Genomic DNA, 20,903 nt, shown 5'->3' on the forward strand with positions numbered 1-20,903 from the left:
TGGTGGCCACCTAATTTCCCCTGTGGGCAAGTGCACGGCTAGAGTTGGGATTAGTGGTTTTACGTACGTTGGTGAATTTGTTGTACTCCCCGAGTGTTCCAGAGACTTGATTCTGGGGATCGACTTCCTGCAGTCGAACGGCGCTGTGATTGACTTTCAGGAGGCACGTGTCACGTTCTCGACCAAACAGGCCGTGGCGCGCTTTGACTCCCACGATCCCTGCAGCAACGCTCTGCGCATTGTCGAGAACGTCACGGTGCCGCCGCGGTGCAGTGTTCTGGTGCTCGTGCGGAACGACCTCTTTCACGACTACGAGGGCCTAGCGGACAGCCATAGTCCACTGCTGCTTAAGCGGGGACTTGCCGTTGCAAGAGGTCTCGTCCAACTACGTGACGGCCGCACCCACGTCCTCCTGACTAACTTTGCCAACGAATATCAGCACCTGGCCAAAGGCATGGCTATTGCCTTCCTCCACGACGTTGCTGAGGTTCCAGGTTTGTGCACCGTGGGAGGACCCTCTCCGGAGTATGCTGGCCCACATCACGTTCTTCAGTCAGTCAGAATAAATCCTGCCTTGCCGTCGGTTCAGAGGGATCTTCTGTCGGCCCTCTTGGCAGAATTTGCGGACTGTTTCGCTACGTGCTCGAAGGTCGGCCGAACTCCACTCGCCAAGCATCGTATCATCACTGACGAGACTATGCGACCCGTCTGCCAACGCCCATATCGTGTTTCCCCGGTGGAGAGAGAAGCCATTCAGAATCAGGTTGCCGAGATGCTTGCAGACGATGTCATTCAGCCGTCCACCAGTCCGTGGGCATCGCCTGTGGTTCTTGTCAAAAAGAAGGACAATACTCTGCGTTTCTGCGTGGACTACAGGAAACTTAACAGCGTGACCAAAAAGGACGTTTACCCGCTGCCCAGGATAGATGACGCGCTCGACCGATTGCGGAACGCCAGATACTTCTCGTCATTGGATCTTAAAAGCGGGTACTGGCAAATCGAAGTGGACGAGAGAGACCGGGAGAAGACGGCTTTCGTGACGCCTGACGGCCTCTATGAGTTTAAAGTGCTCCCATTTGGTCTGTGCTCAGCACCGGCCACTTTTCAACGCATGATGGACACTGTCCTCTCCGGCTTGAAATGGCAGTCCTGCCTGGTGTACCTGGACGATGTCATTATATTTTCGCCCACCTTTGACCAACACTTGGAGCGGTTGCGCATTGTGCTGCAAGCGCTCAAATCCGCGCAACTCACCATCAAAGCCGAGAAATGCCATTTTGGCTTTGAGGAACTTCGCTTTCTTGGTCACGTCAGCGCACAAGGTGTTCGCCCGGACCCTGACAAGACCGCTGCCGTCTCAGGTTTTCCACGCCCAACCGACAAGAAGGCCGTTCGCCGGTTTTTAGGCCTGTGCTCCTATTATAGGCGCTTTATTCAAGATTTCTCGAAAATCGCGGAACCGCTGAACGCACTGACCCGTGACGACACGCCCTTCCTGTGGGGGACCGACGAAGAGGCTGCATTTGTCGAGCTTCGCAGCCGTCTGCAAAGCACTCCGATACTCGGCCATTTCGACGAGCATGCTGCCACGGACATCCACATTGACGCCAGCAATGTTGGCCTTGGTGCAGTACTGATCCAGTGGCAAGACGGTGCAGAACGGGTCATCAGTTATGCTAGTCGAACACTTACGCGCTCCGAGACCAATTATTCTACGACGGAGAAAGAATGTCTTGCAGTGATATGGGCCATCTGCAAGTTCCGACCGCACCTCTACGGACGACCCTTCCGTGTGGTAAGCGACCACCACTCCTTATGCTGGCTGGCGAGCCTCAAAGACCCCTCAGGACGCTTGGCTAGATGGAGCTTACGCTTGCAAGAATACGACTTAACAGTAGTTTACAAGTCTGGCCGCAAGCATCAGGATGCGGATTATCTGTCGCGCGCGCCTATCCCAATCAATACCGAAGAAACCACCGATGATTTTTCTTTCCTGGGCTCTGTTAGTACCACCCAAATGGCGCAGCTTCAGAGGGCGGACACGGAGTTGGCGCCGCTCATCGATTACCTCGAAGGCAGTGAAGCTCCCATTCCGCGTGTTTTTCTTCGAGGGCTTCACACCTTCACTTTACGGTCTGGTGTTCTCTACAAGCGCAACTTTGCCAACAGCGAAGAAGTGTTCCTACTTGTCGTACCATCACAGCTGCGGTCTGAGATCTTGAGTGCCTGTCATGATGCACCATCCGCCGGCCACCTTGGAGTCAGCCGTACACTCGCGCGGATTAGACAAAAGTATTATTGGCCCAGGTTACTCCCATCGGTGCGGGCCTACGTCAAAACATGCCGTGAATGCCAACGTCGGAAGACTCCTCCATTGAAACCGGCCGGATTTCTTCACCCCGTCGATCCACCGAAGACCCCTTTTCCATCAAGTGGGCATGGACCTCCTTGGCCCATTCCCGAAGTCTTCGTCTGGAAAGCGCTGGATAGTCGTTGCGACTGACTACCTCACACGGTATGCTGAGACCACGTCTCTTGCCAAAGGCACTGCTGCTGAAGTGGCGCAGTTCTTCGTCCACAACATTGTCTTGCGTCATGGAGCACCCGCCGTTGTTGTTACTGACCGGGGAACTGCTTTCACGGCCCGCTTAACCCAGTCCGTGATGACTCTGACGCACACGAGCCACCGACGTGCTACGGCGTATCACCCGCAGACAAACGGGTTGGTAGAGCGACTCAACCGCACACTAGCCGACATGCTATCAATGTACGTTGACGTCGAGCATCGAACTTGGGACGCCATTCTGCCGTACATAACGTTTGCGTACAACACCGCCCTGCAGGAAACAACCCGACTGACCCCCTTTCAGCTTGTCTTCGGTCGCCAGGTGACCACTCCGTTGGATGCTATGTTGCCCGTCGACCCTTACTGCGACTCTGACGCTGACATCGACGTAGATACCTTCGTTCAGCGTGTTGAGGAAGCGCGTCAACTGGCCCGCCTGCGCATCCACCGTCAACAGGAGGCTGACGCCACTAAGTACAACTGTGGACGCCGTTTCGTCAGTTATGCTCCTGGCGACCTTGTGTGGATTTGGATACCTGTTTGTCGCCGCGGGCTCTCTGAAAAGCTGCTGCGCCGATACTTCGGCCCTTACGAAGTAGTGCGCCGCATCAGTGATGTGACTTATGCAGTTGCTCCCGCCCCGACAGCTTGTTCATCGCGCCGGTCGCACCGAACTGAAGTCGTACACGTTGTTCGCATGAAGCCTTACCACGACCGGCTACCTGACTGAACTGCGGTCCACTGCAGCTGTGTTCTACCCTTTCGCTGACTTTTCTCTCCTAGCCGCATCGTGTCGATGCTGCAGAAGAGGGGGGCAGTGATACATACATTCGAAGAAAAGACAGAAGTAGTGCATGCGCTAGAAGAGGAAGAAGTTAGTTGGCTCTCTCGCACGCGCTCGAACCACTGGGTGTCCGCCGCAGGTTTTTCGTCTCTGCGCGGGTGTTCTTTTTGGCGTTGCACGCTACAATATCTGCTCTCAGCGGGCCATACCTTTTCAAAAAGGTTGTTAGCTGCTCTGTCCAGGCTCACGTATGTGCCCCCCCCCCACACCCACTGCACGTAGGTGCACCCGCCTTGCCGCATACCCACTGCACCATATCGCTCCAGCGTTGCCAGTGGAGGAACATTGGGTGACGTTGGTGGGGCCTCGTCCCAAGAGCAGAGCCTTGGGCCTCTGCTCCGTGATATAAGCGGGGTCAGCTGCCAGTGATAGAGCATGTAACTCAGCTCTGCTTTGAAGTGTTGAGCCAGCAGTCCGACGCCCTCAGAACTGGTGTGGAGTCCGTCTGCAGCGAGTCACACAGGCAACGATGTAAATCCGTAATCGATGTCTTGCACACTGGGGCCTATTTCTTTGCCCTTGCAGAGATATGAAATCTGGTCTTGATATTGAACACTTGGTTGTTGAACCATCGCATGAAGTGTTGGTTTTACCCTTCCTCCGGAGATTTGGAGCATGGGGAAGAGGAAGATTGATGCCGATCTTGATTTCTGGTCGGTTCTGGTGAATCTCTTCGATGAGCTGTGTCAGTCCTTCAGGAACGAAGACGACCCATTTCTAGCGATGTCAACAGTCTAAAAATGTAGGGTCAGTGTATTTACACTCACAGGGATGTGCTCCAGCAGCGTGGGGACGTCGGCATACGTGGCGCCACTGTAAGGGATGAAGTCGGGGACATTTGGATCACTTGGAGTGAAGAGGTTGTAGACATACTTAGTAGGTCAAATGTTTAGGGGAATCTCCCAAGGTGGAGTAGATCTGTAATAAGAGTAATTACTCATTGACATCCACCCGAGCAAAGTCATACGGCTACAAAGGAAAGCTATATGGCTTTCACAGAAACTTCGTAGTTATAGAAAAATTCGTCCTGGTGTGGGGTTCGAACCCAGGACCACCGCTTCACCGAAGCAGTCGCTCTACAAACTGAGCTAACCGGGACGGCAAGCTTATGGTAGGGAAAGAGCGAATGCATCAATAACTTGAAGTGGGAAGAGTATTGGTAGAGGGAATCACCGATTATGCATGTGCAGGCAAACAGCAACGCTGGCTCAAGGCACGCGCTCTAATTTCAAACATTCTATTTGTGAAAACGAATTGCGACAGTAGTATTGTAGTGTACATTCTCAAGCATGGCGAGTGACAAATGCAGTACACTGGGCAGACCGAGAATTCCTTCCGAATCAAATGTACCGAAGTCAACCTGGGCGCTTGGAGGCAAGCATCAACACAGTAAGGCTTGAGAATCAACAGACAAGGCATATTAGCATCGCTATATGGGAGATCTTATGTGCGGAGAACTAAGCCTATGCGACACTACAATGAGAAAGAGAGAGAGAGAGACTCTTTAATGAAGAGCAGAGAATTTAGCCGGCGTTTAAAAATCGCTGGCAAGCTACTCTGCGTAGGGAGGGGAATTTGGGATATAAAGACAGAAGGAGAGCAGAGTGGAAGAGGTAAAAAAAAACGAAGATAAAATGCGGCGAACAACGCTTCATTAAGTGCTTTGGAACAACATATCATGAAGAGAGCAACACAGAAACCGTAATGATCCATAGAATCAAAGCAAAATGCGACAAATGGAGGGCTTTTCCAGATCTTTGTGAAAAGAAGATCCCTTCGAAGCTAAAACGCCAAATCTATGTAACAGTGTTGACGCCAGCAATGCTGCATGGAACTGAAGAGCAGGCCAGCGTGCCAAAAACGAAAGGTGCAGACATAAATGCTGACGTGCGGAGTGACAAGAAAGGACAGTCTTAAACAATTTGATATGAGGGGCCATCAAAGACACAGATGAAAGAAAAACCAAGCAAGGAAGGCTGAAATGGCTTGATCATGCAATTAGAAAGGAGATCAAATGCATTCAAAAGTGGTAAAGCTTGAAGCATGTGGGAAGAGGTGGCAAGACGATGTGGAGGAAGATGTGTGAAGAAGCTCAGGAGGGAATGGGTCAATGACAGGTTGGAGTAAAGAGGAAAGGTAAGGCTGGCAAAAAGGATGAGGAAAATAAGAAAAGAAACAAATACAATGCCAAGGGTACAGATTGCAAAGTGTTTATTCTTGGTAATGAAAGCATAGGCTATAAAGGCAGACATCCAAGTGCCCATGGAGGTAGTACGCAAAACCGAAAAGTGCCAAGCATAGATACACATTGGTAAGGCATGAATAAATGACAACGACCTAGACCTGCTTGAATGGAACAATGCACTGTCGCCTTCGTCGCTGCCTACATGCCTGTGCTTGTCATAAACGATGAGTGCTTACACTTCGTTTTATACATAGCAAGCAACACTGCAGAGGCTGCAAAAGTGGCGAGTCCCTGAAACCATATTTCTCCACCCCTTATAATTCGTCCTCCTCGAAGCCTTGGTGGGGTGTGGATGGAGGAAGCGTGATTTATCCTGTCAGACACATATCAGACCGCTAAACTCGTTTTCACTTCTCGCAGTTTCGAAGAGTTGAAGGAAGAAAATGTGGCATGAGGTAAAACGAAGTCGGAGAGTGCCATTCACAGCACTTAAAGGTGCACTGAAGAGGAATCTGAACTCGTCTTTTTGCCGCGGGAACTCAATCTACACGTTCCCAGCATTCTTAGAGACTTCGATTACAGAGCCCTGTGAGGCTGATTTTCCTAATTAAATCAAATTACCGTCCGGCTCCGCCTTTTTTTTAAATTCTCCCTCGTACGGTGGGCGGAGTCGACCAACGCGTGGAGTGCCTTTCACCCAGTCCCGCGGCGGCTTGCCGCTCTGCCATCGTCGGAGTAATACATAGTAGTCCGTAGAAGCAAATAGTCCGCCCGTATTTTTATTTCTGCGGGCTTATTTTGCGGTTATATTATCTGCGAATGAAACTATTTATTCACGGCAACCTAAAAAACAAAATGAAGCGAAAGCAAAGCCTCCACGGAGCTGGCTGAAAGGCACTCCCCGCGTTGGTCAACTCCACCCACCTTACGAGGCAGAATTAAAAAAAAAAAGCGGCAGCCGGGCGTTAATTCGATTTAATTAGAGAAATTAGCCACACAGTGCAATAAGTCGCAGTTTCTAAGAATGCTCCGAACGTGTGGATCGAGTTCCCGCGGCAAAAAGACGTGTTCAGATTCCTCTTCAGTGCACCTTTAAGGTCTGTTGCAACAAAGTATGCTCGAGTTCAGTTTGGTTGAAGAACGAACTGTTTTCTGGGCGCGGACTTAGCCTGCAGGCACGCTAGTGTTGGCAGCATTGTCTGCCATGTATGAAATGAAGTACAGTAACGCGCAACGTGACTAAATTGACCTATCTGCTGCTCGCATGTCTCCTACTTGAGTGGACTCTGGAGATAGCGAGGTACTGCCACAGGAGTCAAGGCTCCTGGGGCTCCTCGGGTGATCAGCGGCCATGTGGTCTACGAGCTCGGAGTTGCCTGCACAGACACGAGAACACAAAGGGCATGCAATAGGCTCATGGCTTCGCATGTGACGAACTAGTGATGTGCTGTTAAGGGCCACAAACGAGCACGAGTCGCACTTGTGGAACCTCCCCTCCATGTGCCTTCTGATGTGTGTAGTTAGTGAGTACTTATGGGCACACTGATAGGGACAAAAGGTGCACTTGTACAGCTTCTCCCCAGTGTGGACGCGAAAATGAGCCCGACAATTCGCCAGTGACGCGAACGCCGCAGGGCACTCGCTGCACTTGAAGGGCTTCTCCCCAGTGTGAGTTCTAAGGTGTCTCCACACTTTGTCCGACTTATTCGAGGTGTACGGACAGAAGTTACAGCCGAACAATCGCCGCCTCGATTCACAGTTGCGCCGCCGCTTGGGCTTGGGGGCATCCTCCTCTGCAGACAAGGAACAGAGCTCTTTCTGCGCCGCCCGTGCTTTGTCATGCTTGGCAGCATCCTTCTCCGAGCTTGACAGAGAACTCGCTGAACGGTCATCAGACAAGGAACGCAGCCTTTTCTGCGCTGCCGGTGCTTTGTCATGCTTGGCAGCATCCTTCGCCGAGCTCGACAGAGAACTCGCTGAACGGTCGTCAGGGCAGCATTCCGCATCTCCGACTGCAATATAAACCAGAATTGAAAACAAGAAACGCTTCTTGATTCATTCAAGCAGACATTGTTTGATGGCACTTGTATCATATATTCAGTGTCACTCAATTTTGCCAGTCAGCATAAGCGATTGGCTCAAATCACTGCACGAAGCAATGATGTGCAAACTACCATGCTCTGTAAGATGTTTCCAATAAAAAAAACACCTTTCTGGATCAGTTTGTGCACTTTCTGACAGATTTTCTATACTTGTAAGCAATCCCTGAGGGCCGTCCTTTTTGCAGCCTTGAAAGAGGGGCCAACTAACCAATGACGTGGAAAGGAAAAAAGCCCCTCCACACATTATGCTACCTTAGGTATTTGGCCTTGTATTGTGAGCGCATTATCAGTAGTAGATTGAATACCATCCAACCTGATTTATTTGTAGTAAAAGTAAAGCCAACGTCACCCCCCTCACTCCCACAAATATACACAAAGGGCCATCTTTTTTTAAATGTCTCAGAGTGACTCAAGCTATGAGGTATGCCATAGCAGAGGGCTCTAGAAAATTTCGACCACCTGAGGTCCTTTTACATGCACTGACACTGCACAGCACACAGGCCTCTAGCATTTTGCCTTCATCGTGATGCGACTGCCGAGGTCGGGATTGAACTCACATCTTTCAGGTCAGCAGCTGAGCACCATAACCACTGAGCCGCCACGGTGGTCAAAGGGGTATAAATATTCTTGGCTATCAGCTTATATTACAATACTGTCAGCGTATATTAAATGGTATATATTAAAATCAGTATATATTACAATACTGTCAGAATATATGATCTTTGAGCCTAGTTTACACAGGAGTACAGCCTTAATTTCTTAGCATTAACTCCTTTATTCAATCATTATTTACTGCATATCTTGCGAAATACAAACAAACATTGATGGCCCCATCGATATTTACTAGTAACGGGGCCGTAATCAACACAGGGTACAAAATAAATGCAGCACGTGAAAAAATGAAACAATAGAATCCATAACGCAATAACTCATCACATGCATAGTTTATACAAGAAATGAATACAAAGTCACTTATCATTCACAATATTTCTGAAAACCGAACCTCTTTAAAGCAGGAGTAAAATTAGGGGCTTGTTTTATGTTTAGTAGTAAAGAATTCGAAGTAAAATTCTACGAGCCTTTTTCCGTACAGGTTCCGACATGGAGGTAGATTAAAATTTTGGTTTGTGGCAGCTCTTATGTTTAGTAACGGAATTTTATATTCATATTAATCACATGGGCAGTCATGAAGGCGCTGTGACCAGTTTTTTAAAAATGAAAATATTACATGTGACAGGCAAATGCGACTCCATAAAGGACTAGACCTTAATTTTGAAAGAAATGTGGATTCTTTAGGGAAAAGAGTCATGCATTATTCGAGCTAGAAAACGTTGCCTGCGTGATTTCACACAATTGCAAGTTCAGTACCACTGTGCATTTTCTTGCAGTAGTTCTACCTTCAGTTAATTTATACCTTTTTCCCAGCTCATCAAAGTGCCAATAAGAGACATTTTACTTTCACTTGTTTTCAGACTGAGCCAACGATTCAAACCGCTGCTCGTGTCCACTGCGAAATTAGATCTTCGCATCTCAATTTGTATGCGAGTGCAATGCAGCGAGCTGCGCGTATGAAATAGAAATTACGTCAGAAATCGTGTGAGCACGTGAAACATAACAATTTGTAACGTAACAAGTTTTGTAACAAGGTTGTACGTGAGAGAGTACGTGCTCAACGTAAGCGTTCGTTAGTTTCATTCACAAAGAAGGAACTCCGGAAAAACTTAACAACTGGTTGAATTGGCCGAACGGTAAAACAAGAAAACTTTACAGAACGATTGGAAGCACGGCCTTTCCGTTGAGCGTCTCACAAAACCACTCTCTTTCGATGCCGGGCCAAGTCCACCTTTCTCCCTTTTCTGCCGCCGCTCCCGCCTCTCCGACCTTGGACAGTCAGAGTTCCCGGAAAACGACGACCGGCAATCGCACTGCCCGACCTTACAGTCCGCCGCCCGGTTCAGGGATGGTCGCGGGGGGACGGCGGCAGGATCCCCTTTCGGGCGCTCGCCGCTTGGTCGGCTCGCGAGCACGCACTCACATACGCGTGCACACATATGCACCAGGGTCCCTGGCCGAGGAAATCGCGTGTCGAATTGCGCCGCATCTTGTCTCTCTTTCCGTCTCCGACACACTCCCCCCCCCGAAATGACGAAGTCATTTGCTAACCGGGGAGTTCCAGAGGGTATATTAGTTAAATCGGCCGCTGAAGTCTTGTTCCCCCTGGCATTCCGACCTCAAAAGCTCTTGCACTGTTGTCTCTTCCAGTGAAAGCCCTTCCTCTGCTCGTTGCGGATCCAAAATATGTCAACCTGATCCAGTTCTTCGACGGTAAAAGCTCCGACTTCGTTGTTGTGTCGTCTCACCCTTGAGACGAATCGAAGCACCCAAGCTGTGACTCTGGTCAGTCTTGTGAAGGAGCTGTAGCGCTGAATGTCCATTAATGCAGGGGAAGGCAAGCGAGATGACATGGCTGGCAGCGCCTTCGTTGGCTGTTTTTGCTCCAGTTCCGCATCGGTGAACGTGTTCAGCACCAGTCCCTGTGGCCACTCGCCATCAGGTTTGCGGAGCCACTGGGGCCCTGTCCACTACACGTCACTGGCCGCAAGGCGAGAAACAACAACACCGCGCGTCAGGAGGTCCACGGGATTCTCTTTTCCCGGGCAGTGCCTCCATTCATAGCCGCCAGTGACGCGCTGGATCTCGCAAACACGGTTTCACACAAACTGCTGCCAGCGTCCTGCGTCTCCTCGTATCCAGTTAAGCATGATCGCTGAGTCGGTCCATAAAATTACGCGATCCGGGTGCTGCCCGAGAGTGCTCAGTATGTATCTGCATAGTCGAGCGGCGAGCAAACATGCCATGAGTTCCAGCCTCACTAGAGTGAATTCTTTCAGAGGAGCCACCCTCGATTTGCTCACCACTACAGTTGAAGTTAGGCCGTCTTCCGAGGCAATAATAAGATATGCGACCGCCCCATAAGCCGCGGGACTGGCGTCTGCAAAGATGTGTAGATCCGTCTTTGCTGCTTGCCTGCCAACATCCGCTTCGTAGTACCGCGGCACCTGCATCTCAGGGAAATGTTTTAATTCACCGTCCCACATGATCCACTTTTCGGCTATATCACTTTGTAGTGGATCATCCCACTCTACGTTTTGTCGCCACAGATTCTGAAACAAGAACTTAGCCAGCACGATAAAGGGTGACAGCTATCCCAACGGGTCATAAATCCGTGCCGTAGTTTGTAGCATAGATCGTTTGGTGTCTGGATTAGCAGTGTTGTCTGCAACGCACTGCGCAAAGGCCAGGCGATCTAAAATGGGGTCCCATGTCAGCCCCAGTACCTTGAGTACACCAGACATAAATCACAGGGGCTTGGTTTCCTTTCTTGCCCAAATAGCTGGTGCAGCCTCTCGTTATTCGATGACCACTTGTGCAGCTTCATCGAGGCGGCGTGGAAGATTGCGTTGACTTCGGTGTTTCCAGCGCTTCCAGTTCGCGTTCGCATCCACGCTTTGTCTTCAGCGGGTTGCTGCTCTTGAAACTTCTACCAGGTTTCGGGGCTTCAAAGTTGGCAAGGCTTTAGTGCATTTACACTCAGTAGAATCTCAATGATACGAACATGGTTGATACAAATTTCAGGACGACATCAATTCATTTAATTCCCTTGCTGGAGTGCTTTGAGTACAATGTGCAAAATTTTGGATTTTCTGAAAGCTCTCCTGCGTCACTATGGATCATACGAATGCATGAGCAGCAACCACATCTTCGAGCACTAAGCGTGGCCTGCGCATAGCCAATTCTGCAATCGCTAGTCACGCTGTACGCACAGGGATCAGTCAGCGGTGGCGGACAGCCTGCAAGTCGTCGACATCGCGATCGCCAGTCATGCTGTACGTACACCGAGTAGTGAGCTATGGCCGTAAATAAACAGTGTCAGACATGAACAGATTTGCGTGAATGCATTTCCCCTACTTCTGCAGAAGGATTTCATTTCAGATTATATGAATTTTTCTGCGACCCCGAGATTCATATCACTGAGATTCTACTGTACGTTCACATCTTTTATCAGGGTAGCACTATCACTGTGACAGGATTCAAGTAGGCTACTCTGGTCCCTTTTTCAAAGCAAACATCCAAGAAACTGCACAGAGAGCAGGAAATTTCGACTACCTGGGGTTAAAGAACCCCAGGTGGTTGAAATTTCCGGAGCCCTCCACTACGGCGTCTCTCATAGCCTTAGTCGCTTTGGGATGTTAAACCCCATAAACCAAACCAAATCAGTTTTTTTTCTGACAGTTGGGAAGGCCACGGCGCTAAAAGTGATGAGCTCAACTAGTTGGTTTCCGCTAAGAAAAGAAGGTTCAGATTGAAACAAGGTTTCTGCAATTTCTAGAACCAAGCAAAATGATTGATCACTAAGGCTGTTCCTTCATGTCTGACTCAGGCAACAGCAGTGGAATTAAGCACCAGAAAAATACCATGAATATGAAACGCATGCCATGCTTTGTGCTACAGGCACACAACATCTAGATTGTAGAAGAAGCAAAGACACCAGTGGCGGGTCTCTCCCGTCACTGGGTTCAGCCTTGTGGCCAAAGCAACGCTTCACGCTATAAGTGAAGAGTACGGCAACACATACCCTCCTCCCCTGGAAGTGGCTTTGTGTTTGTGCCTACGCTCCGTGTCTGAGAGGAGAAGGTCTGCGTGCTCTGGGACGTCCTCACCAAGTCGGACTGGACGCCAGCCTCGATCCGCATGCTCCGACCGGGAGCCTTGGTCTGCTACTATGCTTGGCCACTACCGAGATGTATTTGCTCCGATGCTCCTGAAGCACAGAAAATAAAATTGAACAGAAAAGTGTTAGCTGCAGTGACTCTTTCCTTTCAATAAAAGACAAAGACGAGATTTTTTTTAATGCATACATAACTACTTTCTCATTAAGTGCGTAATCCAACTACTCCTCAAAGGTGTCCATAGTGGGACACTGGAAATGGGCTCAGCTTGACGAACTGTCCACAATATGAGCTTGTCTAAGAGTGTAGAGATAAATGAGGACTTTGCCAGGAAATGTGGACAGTCTGGAAGTACTGGGAAACCCCCCAAAGCGACTGGAATAAACCACTCATTTAAAAAAAAAAGGAGGACATTAGAGCAATGTTTCCCAGCAAACCACAAATATAAACAATAGTGCGCAGAGCAAAGCTAGTAGGTGCATTCTTGAAAATACTTCAGCAGTGAAAAGCAACCAAGAGACAACGATGACGAACAAAAGCACACACCTGAAGAGACCAAATCTCCAGGTTTAACCAGAGCTAAACGACTCCCAATTTTTATGACTAGGGTTCAAAGCTGTCCCCGGACACTCCCTCATCAGTGTTTTTTTTCCCTTTCATACGGGCTTATAGGCATGTGCCAAAACGGAAGGTGCTGACGAGCAGACGATGCGATGCCCCGGCTACGCCCGTCAGTCAGAACGACGCACCAATGGTACGCCTTTAGCGAAAGCTTTCCGTATGACGTCAAATGAGCCAGAGTAGAGGACGAGGACGTTTGCTTGTGGAAGGAAAGAATGAGCGGGCTTTGATTTGAATTTTTACAGCTTTTCGGGGTGCGCATGGCTCTAGTATTTTGCAGAGGTTATCTTCGATGCCTCACCTATGCAGTGGGCTTGTTTTTAAAAATGTCCAGACCCTAGTTAGTTGCCCTTTAAGTCAACATAACGTTTCCAAAGCACTACCAATGGCTTAGTCAAGTGGAAAAATCTTGAAGCCCTGATAGAAGCCACAGAAAATGAAAGGGATCTGTGCCTGCATGTTTTTTTTTTTTTTTTTTTTTGGGGGGGGGGGAGGGATAAATATGTTCAGCTGCCCGTTTATGACTACAGTCTCAAGAAAAAACACCTGGAAAAGCCAAATTAGCACTCTCCTGTCATGCCCCAGTTAAAAAAAAAACCGAACACAACTGGGATCGCTCACCCAAAAATTTAATTTGTGCAAGAGTTCGTGGACTGCACACGACATCGACATTTGGGAGTTGCTACTAGTGCACTGCACGGGCTCGGGCCAGCCCGAAAGCCCGGGCCCGGCCCGGCCCGCGGGCCGGGCCGGGCCGGGCCGGGACGTGATTTATATTGCCGGGCCTGGGCCGGGCCCGGGCCTGAAGTTGCGGGCCCGGGCCGGGCTCGGGCTTAAAGCTGCGGGCCCGAGTCGGGCTTGGGTCCGTACAGAAACGGCTGGTGTCCTACTTTTCATTCGCTATTGCAGAGTGAAGTGCACAACTGCGGCATTAAAGGGCCACTCCCAGGGTCCGGACATTTTTGAAAAACAAGCCCACTGCATAGATGAGGCATCGAAGATAACCTCTGCAAAATACTAGAGCCATGCGCGCCCCGAAAAGCTGCGAAAATTCAAATCAAAGCCCGTTCGTTCTTTCCTTCCTTCAAAAACGGGCCCGGCCCACTACTCTGCACCCCGCTGACGTCAAGGGGGGCTACTTTCGCTAAAGGCACTCCATTGGTGCATCGTTCTGACTGACGGGAGAAGGTTGGGCGTAGCCTTGGCGTCGCGTCGTCTGCACAAGGCTTTCCGCAGCGCCTTCTGTTCTGGCTCATGCCTACAAACCCGCATGAAGGAACAACAAAAAAAAAAACTGCGGAGGGAGCGTGCGGCGACAGCCTTGAACCCTAGCCATAAAAAGTAAAACAATAGTAAAACTGAGGGAGTTGGTTCGCCCCCCGCCGTGATCACGTCACGAGACGCTCTGCGTGCGCGCTCCCTTCTCAGTTTCTTTTCTTCTATGCGAGCCCCCCAAAACAAGGTTTTAATTAGTAGTGTAGCAGAGCCTTTCCCTCGCTCGCCCACTTGACCGCTCCGCACACACACCTATTATCTTTCGTGCATCTTGCGTACGCCTTGACTCCAATGAATGACATATGCTTTGGAGCGGAGAAAAGACACAAACACGCACGGAGAAAAGCAAACGGGCAGTTGCCGGGTCCGCGCTTCGCCGTGTGTTTCGAACACAACCGACTTCCGCCCCTCCGCTCGTGAAACGGTGGGGAGGCCTAAAAGAAAATGAAAAGGTGGCTCGTTAACTGGGAATGACAAACAGATGTATGAAAGGATGCGCTCGCTAACAAGTCTAGGTGGTCGAGCCGATCGCGCCTCTCGGTCGTTCAGTGTGCGGAGAAAATGCAAAAACCAAGAAAAGAATTCTATTGAAGGCGGGGCCATGACGTCGCCCTGTGACGCACTCCACAGACACCACGCCTCCGGCTTACACCGGAGAAGGAAGGGGTGATTTTGCCTTGCCGAGCCTACTCGACGAGGAGCGGGAGAGAAGAATTTCGAGGAGGGAATGGAAGGAGAGGAGGCTCGCTCAAAGAGAGGTAGAGAGTGTCTGCTGCGCTGGGGTGGGCACGGGCCCTTTAAAGCAGCGACACGGATGAGCTATGGGTTATAGTACGCGCCGAGAAAAAAAAAACTAAGCTTTATTCATTGACTTATTTATTTCCTTATTTCCACGCCGCGGTGCAGAACGAGTAAAATTCAACCGGCCTTAATTGGCCATTGATCGTTCGTCATCCCAAAATATACCTATACACTACTAGAAATGCATTCGGGAAGAACGTATCAGTTTAGGACGCTTATAGTCTTTAAGCACATACCGTGATTTTCGTTTCTACTGAAAGGCGACCAGTTCGGCTATGAGGTTAACCTATGAGATCGCGTTCACTAAAAGAAATGTGATCCCACTGCTTGCTAGGCATCTTTAATATTTATACCTCGCGGGCGGCAGAATATAACTGATTAAAATCAGGGGGGAACGCAAAGTAGACTACTAAGAGTGTATGCGGCCCTTTTTATTTAGCTCTCGTTACTTCCGAGTTTATCTTTGCCCACCTACACGAGATCACTGTCCAAAAGACGGGCCTGGAGAGCACTACTCTTCATCACTTCCTTCTGGGTTAAAAAGAACCAACTTTCTGAAAGCCAAACTGCGGTTTCAGAACCTTTGTCGGCCAGTTTCTTATCGGTGTAGTAGCGGTCTACTTGCTCAAAGTGAGCAGTGTACCTGAAGCGTTACTGTGAAACGGGCCGGGCCGGGCCCGGGCTTGAAGCCGCGGGCCTGGGCCGGGCTCGGGCTTCAGGTCTCGGGCCCGGGCCGGGCTCGGGCCTCAGATTGAGGCCCGTGCAGTGCTCTAGTTGCTACGCCGTTACGGGAACCACACCACTGTATTCCCCTTTTTCAGCAGCCCCTTCTCTCAGTCCTAGAGCGACATTTAGAGATCCACTTCGAAACACCTTCGGATGACAGCACGAGGAGCTGAACGATGGGGATGCCAGCACGAGATGTCAACTCTCTTTATCCGGGCACATTAGAGCTGCACGATCAGACAGAAACACAGCCGGCTCCACAGTAGTAATCTCACTGAAGTTACATGCCAGTTATACCCCAAGCATGAGATCCGCCGCTGACACCAGCAACTACCAACATGAGAAGGAGCCCCACCTGAGCCCGACACACACCATGCACATACCTGACCACAGCATGCCCAGAACGCAAGCGTTCCCTTGAGCCAGTCCTCCCGCAGACCTACCTTGGGTTAGTTGCAGGGGTCGCAGTCGTCCGAGAAGCAGCGAGAAGCAATGAGCAGCACTGCTGATCGAGGCGGTGGCGGACACGGCGCGAGACCGCACACTGAAATGCTGCTTCCGCCGGAGGCGTTTGCGACGACAGTTCCCGTTGTGAGCCCTTGCCTGTGTTTACAAATGCACCGCCACCACGGGAGGCAACAGACCACGACCGCGCAATAAACGGTCGTCACCAAGGCCAAGAACAGCACACTACCATGCGACCGTTCTCAACGCCACAGAAGTTGACATCGCGCGCGCGTCATTTCCTACAGTTCACGGTGTAGACTGTAGTGGCAAAATTGGTAGCTGCGGCGCAAAGGCGGCATGAAGCTAGAAACGTGGACTGCCGACAGGAGCACTACGGTCGCTAGGGGCACTGAGCAGTGGTCTGTGACAACGGTTTCTCAGTATGCGAAAGTCGACTGCAGTGTTTGGTTTCTCATGAAGGTGCTATTATCTTCAAGTATTTTTCTGCAAAAGAAGAACATGCAGTGACGAGATTTATATATCGTGCTACTCGGAAATAGCACATCAGCGCCCTGCTGCTCCCGCCATCTCCACTATTCATTGTTGTCACTACTTGTGTTTTTTTCACAGGTCTTCTAGGTGAGGTCACATGGGACAACAAACAAAGCATTGCCCACGCATTGACATCCCGCGCACGTCTCGCGTTTAATGCACACTGCTGATGTACTCATCATGGGCCTATTTTGAACTTCATGAGATCAACCACCGGCTTTTGTGCGCTAAGGGAGTAAACAACGCTGAAAGTTCATTTACCAACAAATGATATAAAGCGTTAACACGTGACCTAACCGAGATAGACTGCAAAAAAAACTACAATCGTCGCGGTACGCGCGCGCGCGTAGTTGTGAAAGTGTGTGGCGTTCGGCTGCTTGTTGCGTGATCGCGGTGTGTTGTCTCCCGTTGTATACATTCGGAAACGCTTGCGAAGGGTTACGGCGCGAATTATCGCACGCACCGCTGGCGGCAGTAGCAGTTCGGTGTGCGATCACCAGCTGGGCGCCGTGTCCACAACCGCCTCGACTGGTGCCTGTCGCTGCTTCCCGGGCGACTGCGATATCGGCGACAAACACGAGGTAGGTGCGCGAGAAGGCGGACGCAATGAAATGCTTGCGTGTTCGCCATGCTGTTAGGTTTTCTGGCACTTCCGAAAACATTTGCGCATCGATTCTGAGGCCTTGGTTTGTTGACTACATGGTTGGAATAGTTGCTAAATGCTGGAGCACATAGCGAGAGAAGCAAACCGATCGGATGGTTTGAGCGCTGCTGGCTTGTCCGCTTTAGATGCCTTCATTCGAGGTGTGCATGGTGTTTGTCCTGCTCAGCAGCTTTGTCGCGGTCACTTAGTCTGTCGGTAGTTGTTGGCGTAGCGTACACGCGACCCAGTTGTCTCAGCGGCGAATCCCATGCTTGGCAATGTTTGTAACTTTCACATGCTCTAGGACTTTCTAGGCCGTCGGCAGATTTTTTGCTGAACTGTTGTGTCCATCAGGCGCTAGCTGGAGGAAGTAGCTGCAGAACCGGTCTGCAACAGTAGAGAGAAGGTGTTTCGACACCTCCCTCGCTCGATGCCCACGAAACACAAAAAGCGCTAATAGACGTCTAAAAAAAGTCTCGGAAAAAAAAGCTTGACATCTAGAAGAAGTTTCATCTAAGCAGTGTTTTAGACTTAGACGTTTACTAGCCCTCTATTAGCTCTGCTAACGCTACGCTTGTATACGGCTAGAAAACTTCTGAGGTAGATCTTTTCTAGAATTTTTTTAGACGTTCCTTTTTTTTTCCGAAATGGGTGCCTGTAATATCTTACGCATTTCAAGACTGATTTTTAGTGCTGCCTTTAAACCCTCTAAATCTTTAAAAATGTTACAGTTCATTTTTCTGGTATACACTCAAAAATGAACTCAAAGCTGATTTGCAATGACCCGAACAATAAGCCCACGTTACAAGGGATGTATGGCTGTAGTAATGAGCCATAAATGCATGTGCTAGCACACTTTTCAGTCACTGCGTTACTCTTTATTGAATCCAGTGCATACAACCACACAATAAAAGAAAGAAAGACCAGGAAATTAATGTTAGAAGCCATGGAGAATGTAGCTTCACTGGTTTGGCTGACATTACAATGGTAAGCACTTGGATGGCGGGAAAGTGTCGAGCAGCAACCAATTGTTAAATCAAAAATTCATTTGGCCCCAGGCCTTGTTCACAACTGATGCGTTGACGATCAAGTTGCTGTGATGTGGATGGCAATGAAGAGCTCGCTAGGTGTTCCAAACATCGCTTTTCTTGCAAGGAGGATACCAACTAGACGGTAACAAGGGGAAGTCAAATCCAGCTCTGTTCAGCAGCCTGCAGAGGTGAAAAATTAATATTAGAGTAACCAAAAGCACAGTCAGTCAGGTGCATGTAGAATGGCCAATGAGGAGTCGGAAGCAAGTAACACCAGGAAATGGCAAGGAGTGACAGCACAGGCAATAAAATAAGCTAACCAAAAACATATATGCATATGATGTCATTGCAAGCGGCATTTCAGCAGAGTGCTACGGCTCACCATAAACTCAAGAAGTCAATCACTGTGGAGGCCTTTAACAGAAGCAAAATTCAAACAGCGTGCATGGACACTGAAAGCCAAGCAGTCAATAGCAAGTGTACTGCCTTACTGTGATGCACACTGTACCCATAGAACCTCATAAGCTGCATCTTGCAAACAGGCTTTCTCTTACCTGCAAGATGTGGCTGAATCAAAAGTGGTTGATGTTTGACATCTTGTACCGTCGCATGAAAACATAGCAGAGATGCTGCTGTCCTGGTAATGCCTGCTTCACTTCAGTATACACCAGAGATGTGTTAAATCTTGGACCTTAACTTGACAGCCACACAGGGCACATCTGAAAGATAAGACAAATAAAAGTGCATGTGTATAAGGTTCCTAACACTGCATTGCCAAAGAAGCCCTTTCTAATCTGTACGATGAAGCTCAAACAGTGGGCAAGAGATTACTTACACCACTGCACAAGAAGCATTAGTCCAGGTTCCCACCTCAGAACTGAAACAATCTCCAGGCCAAGTCGTCTGAACAACCAAGTACAAGGTGCTGCTATTAATTTGCGTGAAACTAGACCAGGTCCTTGCTCCTCCGGCCAACAGTCGGAGTTCTAAAGGACAAACAAATAATGGGGCTTGTGGAATGAACATTAGCAAAGAGCCTAGACCTATACAAGAAATCATGAAGTGAAAGAAAGGGTGTCAGCTGCAAAGTGTGCTTACCAAAACTTGAGAAGTTGAGCAGGCAAGGAGGTCCCCTGAAAACCACTGTTGAACAGCCTGTACCCAAAACGAAATGTACACAGTGAAGTAGGGACAACGCCAGCTGTGCACGGTGCAATGGTTTTCCAAAAAATAAAAGCTGCCATGCCTGCAAAGAGCCGTAGTACTTCACTGCACTGTCAAACAGCCTGCACACATACAGAGCAGCACTACCGAGTAAACTACCTTTGTGCCGGGGCTCTCAATCGCAATGAAATAAAAGCTTGACGCAGTTAAGATAACCAACGCCTTTTTAACGCGAGTTTCACTGACGGCAATCACAGCAAGGAGAATTGGAGCACACAGGTGGCTAGATGAGAGTCCTTGGCAAGAATAAAACCGTGTAGGAAAAAATTCGCGCCTTACCAACGTACGCTTAAACAAAGCTGGTTGGTTTGAAGCTTTGTCACGTTCACCTTGTCATCGCCTTGGTAAAGAAAGCAACTCGCATGCGAGAGCAGCCTAGCTGTATCCACTTAACAAAAGCTCAAATACATGCAAATGCCCTGTTTTAATATATTCAACGCTGCACTTTGGTATGTAAAACACTGGCTGATACTGTTTTGTGTTTTGTAAACCAAAGGTTAAATCAGGCGTGTTAGTGGCTTAGCCGGCAAAGCCGACGCTTTCACCACAGAAGAGAAATGGAAGGTTACTTACTTTTGCGGAAAACCAGGCTCACATCTCAGTGCAACACTGGTAGTAAACGATACCGCAGAAAAAGGGGAAAATGCGAACTGCAGCGGCATGCCAACCAGCGCGGAAAAAAGTGCGCAGCGAAACTACAGTGAACTAGAGCGAAACGTACTACAACGTGCGCAGCATCCGCTTCGCGCGCGTAGCTATCGCTAGCCTCTGCAACGCCAAATGACCAAATGAAGTACTAAATTTCTAAACGTAAAAATAAACATATCATCAAAGAACCAAAAAAACAAATTGAATCTAATACTTTCATGTAAAACTAAGCACTTGAAGCTTCCATTTTTTTCTGCTTTAAACGGTTAAAACCACTTTGGCAAACTATCCTGCATCGCCACCGTGCGGAGCGACACAAGCAGCAAGCTGCGGCGTGACTCAAGAAAGATTGCCTCCAAGATACGCCGCCACGAGAAGATAGCGCGCGGGTGATCTGCGCGATAAACCGCGCGAGCGAGCTCGGCGAAGGCGGCGGCGAAGGCAGCGTGCGCTGCGCCTGTCAATCCGCATGCTGCCGCCAGCTAGCCGAGGCGTAACAGAGGCGTTC

The 20,903-nt window shown here is 49.4% G+C and overlaps 2 protein-coding genes and 1 long non-coding RNA gene across 7 annotated transcripts in view; 1 reads left to right on the forward strand and 2 right to left on the reverse strand.

Moving 5' to 3' along the window:
- LOC149337173 (uncharacterized) overlaps window positions 1-17,047 on the reverse strand; it is a 168,560-nt gene extending 151,513 nt beyond the window's left edge. Inside the window, exons 1-3 of one of the 2 annotated variants that reach the window (XM_089553362.1) lie at window positions 16,294-16,639; window positions 12,334-12,519; window positions 5,605-7,607 (exon numbers count right to left, since the gene is read on the reverse strand). In XM_089553362.1, the coding sequence (XP_089409488.1) occupies window positions 6,835-7,607; window positions 12,334-12,451 (891 nt within the window). In that variant the 5' untranslated portion in view covers window positions 12,452-12,519; window positions 16,294-16,639 and the 3' untranslated portion in view covers window positions 5,605-6,834. Of the gene's footprint in view, window positions 1-5,604; window positions 7,608-12,333; window positions 12,520-16,293 lie in introns of those variants that run through there. The other variant, XM_089553363.1, reaches the window with a different exon arrangement.
- Window positions 16,741-20,903, forward strand: part of LOC149337176 (uncharacterized) — a 45,733-nt gene continuing 41,570 nt past the window's right edge. The window contains exon 1 of the mRNA XM_089553357.1: window positions 16,741-17,430. The gene's annotated coding sequence lies outside the window, so the exon portion shown is untranslated. The remainder of the gene's footprint in view (window positions 17,431-20,903) is intronic.
- LOC149337177 (uncharacterized) lies at window positions 18,341-20,480 on the reverse strand. Of its 4 annotated transcripts, none has more exons than XR_016284380.1 (4): window positions 20,321-20,480; window positions 19,359-19,769; window positions 19,078-19,242; window positions 18,341-18,703 (listed from the first exon to the last, which is right to left on the reverse strand). It is a non-coding gene; the product is annotated as an uncharacterized LOC149337177 (long non-coding RNA). The 4 variants fall into 4 exon arrangements; XR_016284379.1 differs by having other exon boundaries at window positions 19,359-19,809; window positions 20,321-20,479; XR_016284381.1 differs by lacking the exon at window positions 20,321-20,480 and having other exon boundaries at window positions 19,359-19,509; window positions 19,622-20,267.

This window comes from Amblyomma mixtum, chromosome 7 (genome assembly GCF_055824585.1).
Source record: "Amblyomma mixtum isolate Tamu chromosome 7, ASM5582458v1, whole genome shotgun sequence".
NCBI classification, from domain to species: Eukaryota; Metazoa; Arthropoda; class Arachnida; order Ixodida; family Ixodidae; genus Amblyomma; species Amblyomma mixtum.